This window comes from Balaenoptera musculus, chromosome 2 (assembly GCF_009873245.2).
Source record: "Balaenoptera musculus isolate JJ_BM4_2016_0621 chromosome 2, mBalMus1.pri.v3, whole genome shotgun sequence".
NCBI lineage: Eukaryota > Metazoa > Chordata > Mammalia > Artiodactyla > Balaenopteridae > Balaenoptera > Balaenoptera musculus.
Window position 1 is genome coordinate 83580255 of NC_045786.1, and position 6549 is coordinate 83586803.

A 6549-nucleotide genomic window follows, 5' to 3' on the forward strand; every position below is an offset into this window, starting at 1 on the left:
TCACATGACACAGTTTAAAATACTTTGCACTAGGGATGATACATTTACTATTGGAAAAATCTAACCATATATATTACCTGTCTGAATTCTTTAAAAGCAATGCTTATCGGGAATTCCCTGGCGGTCCAGTGGTTAGGACTCCAAGCTTCCACTGCAGGGGACACGGGTTCGATCTCTGGTTGGGGAACTAAGATCCCACGTGCCACTCAGCGCAGCCAAAAAAATAAATTAAATAAATAAATAAACAAAACGCACACACACACACATAAATAAATAAAAGCAATGCTTTTCCCCTGACCATACAAGAGAGAGGATACAGTTTCACTAATACATACATACATACATACACACATACTTAAAGAAACACATATATGAATAATTATAATTTAAAAATACAAAGAAGTGAAATTCTGGAATCCTTCCATCTAGAGCATTCAGATACTTGTATATTTATTTTTTAAATTTATTTATTTTCATACTTGTATATTTATTTTTTTAATTTATTTATGTTTTTGGCTGCGTCGGGTCTTAGTTGCAGCATGCAGGATCTTTTGTCGTGGCCCACGGGCTTCTCTCCAGTTGTGGCACACAGCCTTTTCTCTAGTTGTGGTGTGCGGGTTTTCTCTCTCTAGTTGTGGTACACAGGCTCCAGAGCATGTGGGCTCTGTAGTTTACTGCACGCAGGCTCTCGGGTTGAGGCGCACGAGCTCAGTAGCTGTGGCAGGCGGGCTAACTTGTCCCGCGGCATGTGGGATCTTAGTTCCCTTACCAGAGATTGAACCTGCGCCCCCTGCATTGGAAGGCGGATTCTGGACCACCAGGGAAGTCCCTATATTTGTATATTCAAAACAAGCAAATAAAATAGAAATTCTGTAGTATATTTAACTGTTCTCTTTTTCATCTGTTATACTGTTATATATAATGATTATATATAATGAGATATACTATGGATAGGTCTTTGACATTTTGTAAAAAGAATTCTCTCCTGTGTCTTAGTTCTTTACCCTGTGGTATTAGGGTATTCCTGACTTTATTCCCATGTACCACCACTTTAAATTTTAAAATTTGCAGGCATGTGTCGAATCTACATGAATATGCAGTGTTTTAAATTATAGGCTGAGGATTTAGCAAATTCCTTAAATTGGAATTTAAGAAAATCTTCAGCATTTCTTAAGTCATATCCTACTCAGTGTCCTATTTTCAGTCTTTTTTTTTCCAGAGAGAAAAATTCCCCAGAGTTCTGCAGCATTCCAGAGCACCCTCCTTTTTATTTAATTATTTTGGAGGATGAAAAGCTTTTTCATAGCACCCTCACAAAATCCGTTATACCAAAGCACCACACAGCCACACAGCGGATCGAGCCCAACACAGTGCCCGCGACTGTGGCTCTCCTCCTCAGCTTCTTGTCTCTTCATCCTTCCGGCCTGCCGCTTTGTATACGTGCTCTCTTCTGAACGCAGCTTTAACACTAACATACCCGGTACCCACACACATCTCCCTGAACCTGTCTCAATGTGTTGGGGACTTGTTCCTTCAGCACCAGCACCCAACCATAGAAGACAGAATATAAAGTCTTCCTCAATCCCACGTGAACCGCGTCAGTCGTGAGATGGTAAGAGGGGCCATGTTAGCAGATAACTGCCAACTATTCTGAAGCCAAAGCCATTCGTTCTGGTAACGACTTCTAGAAATATAACTGACTTAAATTATTTTTTTGATTTGGAGTATAGTTGATTTACAATGTTGTGTTAGCTTCTGCTGTACGGCAAAGTGAATCAGTTATACATATACATATGATCCACTCCTTTTTAGATTCTATTCCCATATAGGTCATTACAGAGTACTGAGAAGAGTTCCCTGTGCTATACAGTAGGTCCTTCTTAGTTATCTATTTTATATATAGTAGCGTGTATATGTCAATACCCATCTCCCAGTTTATCCCTCCCCCCTGCCCTCTGGTAACCGTAAGTTTGTTTTCTACATCTGTGACTCTATTTTTGTTTTGTAAATAAGTTCATTTGTACCCTTTTTTTAGATTCCACATATAAGCGATATCATATGATATTTGTCTTTCTCTGATAACTGACTTAAATTTAATAACTACATTCAGCAAGTGATTTCACTCAGATACCTACCCAGGTATACCTTTGACAAACAACTTAATCCAGAAGGTATCGCTCAAACTTAGATTCTCTGTGAGTGTTTATTTGTTTTTATGTTTGTGAGAGTTGTTTTTATGTTTGCTTTTGTGATTTTAGTGAAACCTTTAAAAATGTTCTCACCGGTGTTACTTCAGCTGTGCTGCCCTGACATAGAATGTTAGGGCTTAGATTATCAATTTGTCCCAGTGTTGACCAAGTGTGATCCCTGCAGTCACTTCCTCACATCTATCTGAAGTGTCACCCTCCTGGGCATGTCTGAGTGGCTGTGTTTCACCTGAAGAAAAGATCAGTTTCTTTCTCACAGATTCTGTTAATCATGTTACTGACCAGGTCTCTTCCCTGCCAGAAAGACCAAATCCATGTGTGGGGCCCACCTCTAGCAAGTGTGGCGGACTTCAAGGCATGTGCACCCATCTCATGACTGGCCTTATTTTTTTCACTATGTCTTTGTTACAACTCTGTCATGAGCTTTTTATATATTTTTGCGAGCTGCCTAAAATTCTCTCTGGAAGTGTAAGTCGATAACTAATTTTAAATCAATTTATCATTCCATACTGCATAGAAAGAGTTCTAACTGAACTCATTTTAAAGAAACATTCTTATTCAGGGACATTTATTTAAAAGTTATGGCGCTCCAGGGAGAGAGGTGTCAAAGCCGCCATCCAAACCCGGTCAAACCAGGGCAAGTTAAAGTGTTCAGAGCTCTTTATAGGTTTGAACCCAAACTCCAGATGAATTGTACTTTGAAGAAGGTGATATTATCTACATTACTGACATGAGTGATACCAGTTGGTGGAAAGGCACCTCCAAAGGCAGGACGGGACTAATCCCAAGCAACTATGTGGCTGAGCAGGCAGAATCCATTGACAATCCATTGCATGAAGCTGCAAAAAGAGGCAACTTGAGCTGGTTGAGAGAGTGTTTGGACAACCGAGTCGGTGTTAATGGCTTGGACAAAGCTGGAAGCACTGCCCTATACTGGGCTTGTCATGGGGGTCACAAAGATACAGTGGAAATGCTATTTACTCAACCAAACATTGAACTGAACCAACAGAACAAGTTGGGAGACACAGCTTTGCATGTTGCTGCCTGGAAGGGTTATGCAGATATTGTCCAGTTGCTTCTGGCAAAACTTGCTAGAACAGACTTAAGAAACAATGAGAAGAAGCTGGCCCTAGACATGGCTACTAATGCTGCCTGTGCATCTCTCCTGAAAAAGAAACAGGGAACAGATGCAGTCCAAACATTAAGCAATGCTGAGGACTATCTTGCTGATGAAGAATCAGATTAATTCCTTTCTGGAGCTTTGAGATCTAAAACTTCTGTTGCTTTTGCCACTTCAAAACCTTGTCTTTGGGGCTTCCCTGGTGGCGCAGTGGTTGAGAATCTGCCTGCCAATGCAGGGGACACGGGTTCGAGCCCTGGTCTGGGAAGATCCCACATGCTGCGGAGCAACTGGGCCCGTGAGGCACAACTACTGAGCCTGCGCGTCTGGATCCTGTGCTCCGCAACAAGAGAGGCTGCGATAGTGAGAGGCCCACGCACCGCAATGAAGAGTGGCCCCTGCTCGCTGCAACTAGAGAAGCCTGTGTGCATCAGCAAAGACCCAATGCAGCCAAAAATAGATAAATAAAATAAATAAATTTTTTTAAAAAAAGAAAAACTCAAGGCAAATCTCAATCTGTCTCCACTGCAGCCCTATCTCTCCTTCCCACATTCCCACCTTCTTGCTAGCCATCTTGGATGATGAGGCCCTGGTGGGTTTGAATTTAGAATGAATTTTACGTTGACTCTTACCACCCGCTTTGGGACTTAATAAAATCTTCAAACTCTTTTGAGTAACTGGCATCTGGACCTCATTGGGCAGATGAAGCAGAGCTAAGACTAGAGTTCACTAATCATGGTTGTTGTTATAACCAATTATTCTTCTGGAGGAAGCAGATCCTTTTTTTTTTTTTTTTTTTTTAGAGCCAATATTTTATTTTACTTATTTAGTTTTTTATACTCTTTTCCATTATGGTTTAATCACAGAATATTAGATATAGTTCCCTGTGCTCTACATTAGGACCTTGTTGTTTACCCATTCTAAATGTAATAGTTTGCATCTACCAACCCCAAACTCCCAGTCCATCCCTCTCCCTACCCCCTCCCCCCCTACCCCCCCCACCTCCGGGGGAAGCAAATCTTGATTTTCCACATAACTGTTGTTGACAAATCTTAACTCTGGCTTTCTATGATTTCTCTGATCCAATTACTTTAGCTCCTTCCTTCACTTCTTGCTTAAAACTAAAAGCCTTGTCATTGTGTAAACTGACATTGTACAACTTCTTTGTATTTCAAGAAATAAATTCTCTATAATCTCACCTTGTTATCTATTACAAACTTTGCTAAAGGTAAACCAAACATCTTAACAAAGCGCTTGAAGTGCAATGCACAGTCTCCTTCATGCATTTTAGTACAATCTAATTTTATTACAAACTATATTTCGCATAAAATCTTAACTGCCATTTCTCCCTCAAGAACCTACAGCTGTCCTTTCATCTACAGATCCTGCATTTACTTTTGATAAAAAGGCAGTATTTTGTGGGCTCTGATTACTTTGGCTCAACCCATTAGCGACACTAACAATAGACTAATTGTCAGTGAAATTAGCCTTTTATCTGTCACCCTCTCCCCTCCTCCACTTTCTTTTTGTTTGTTTGTTAGTTTATTTATTTAGCTGCTTTTTGGGTCTTCGTTACAAGGCGAGGGCTTCTCATTGTGGTGGCTTCTCTTGTTGCGAAGCACGGGCTCTAGGCGCGAGGGCTTCAGTAGTTGTGGCATGTGGGCTCAGTAGTTGTGGCACGCGGGCCTCAGTAGTTGTGGCTTGTGGGCTCTAGAACACAGGCTCAGTAGTTGTGGCCCACGGGCTCAGTTGCTCCACGGCATGTGGGACCAGGCTCAAACCCGTGTCCCCTGCATTGGCAGGCAGATTCCTAACCACTGCGCCACCAGGGAAGCCCTCCTCCACTTTCTAGCTAAGTGCAGTGACAAGGACCAACTCTGCTGGCTTGAAACAAATTATTTCATCTCCCTGAGCCTCAGTGTCCTCTTGTGCAAAGGAAGCACAGCAACACACGTATCTTGGGTTGTTGGGCAAAATAGGTCCAATTCTTCCGACAAAGTCGGCACTCAGTAACTGTGAATTTCCTTGCCCTCAAAGAAGGAGCTTGTAGGTAACTACAAACATATATTGGCACACAATACATGTTTTTTAAAAATCACTCTCCCAAATAACTCTCAAAATGTTGAAGCAAAGAAGTCTGTCCAAATTGAAGCTTGGAAAAAAATAGTTTTAAAATTTGTCCCCTCATTTAAGGTTAACTTCAACTTGACTTTCAAATGATGATAAATTCATTCTCAAAGCATTTCCCACACTTCTCCTTTATAGTATTCATCACTATATTACAATTTTAATTAAATGCCTTGGGCCCAGGCGTTTTGGAACTCTATCTTGAAGTGAGGGACTGTGCCTGTCTTAGGCCCTCTTTAGCTCCAGCTGACACATTGTAGGTGATCTCAATAAATGTTTAAGGAGTCAGTGAATGAGCATCATAGTCTGTTTCTTTTTAAACAATGCTTCTGAAAGGCTGTAGGTCAGTCATTTTGAATCCATCTTTTTCGCCTTCTGATGACTTAGGGTGAAATTATCACTCACCCTTTCTCCCCGTTTCAGAATGCACTTCACTTGGCATTATCTCATTAAAAGAATCTGTTTTTCAGTGATCTTTCTTCTGCTCTGTAAATACATGCTTTAATAATTGGAGGAGATAGGCTAAAAGGCAAAGGCTTCTACTCAAAGAAATGCTTATTGTAGAATCATTTTATTAAAGCAAGACTCGACGTGTGAAAAATTGACCCTTGTATTTTTGTCTAGTAATGTTAGATTTTTACCTGTTACAACTTCATAAAAGATGTGCACTGATATTTCCTTTGGGCACTCAGTAAATTTACTTGAAACATTTTCCTAAAAGAGGGGAAAAACATGTATTTAGAGAAATTCCATTTTAGTTTCTCTCTTATTCTAAGCAAAAAAATCTGCATTTGCTACAGCTACACTTTCCATTCATTATTTCACTAAAAATTCATTGGAAAATCTATCTTAAAATCCATCCGTAGAAAAGAGGAAAGGATTTAATATTTCAGTGAAGCTGGGGACAGGGAATGGAAAGAATGTATAATGGGTCTGAATTCTTCAACTGCTTTTTTCCTGGGGGTGGGAGTTTGCGGGGGTGGGAGGCTTTTCTCTAAGAGTTATTGTGATAGGATCTTCTAACAAAGGCAGCTCTTTTCTACTGTTTTTCAGACCCTTATGGGTTGGGATAAGGACTTGTGGGGATGGAACCAT

At 40.6% G+C, this 6549-nt stretch overlaps 1 protein-coding gene across 1 annotated transcript; it reads left to right on the top strand.

Annotated features, from left to right (window-relative positions):
• Positions 1-2796: 2796 nt before the first annotated feature.
• LOC118890590 (osteoclast-stimulating factor 1-like) lies at positions 2797-3512 on the top strand. Its single transcript, XM_036843633.1, has one exon. The coding sequence runs from the start codon at positions 2938-2940 to the stop codon at positions 3451-3453; it is 516 nt and encodes a 171-aa protein (XP_036699528.1). The 5' UTR covers positions 2797-2937; the 3' UTR covers positions 3454-3512.
• The last annotated feature ends 3037 nt before the right edge of the window (positions 3513-6549 follow it).

Excerpts from the sequence above, each read along its gene's own strand:
- LOC118890590 (XM_036843633.1), top strand. The coding sequence starts at position 2,938 with ATGAGTGATACCAGTTGGTGGAAAGGCACCTCCAAAGGCAGGACGGGA.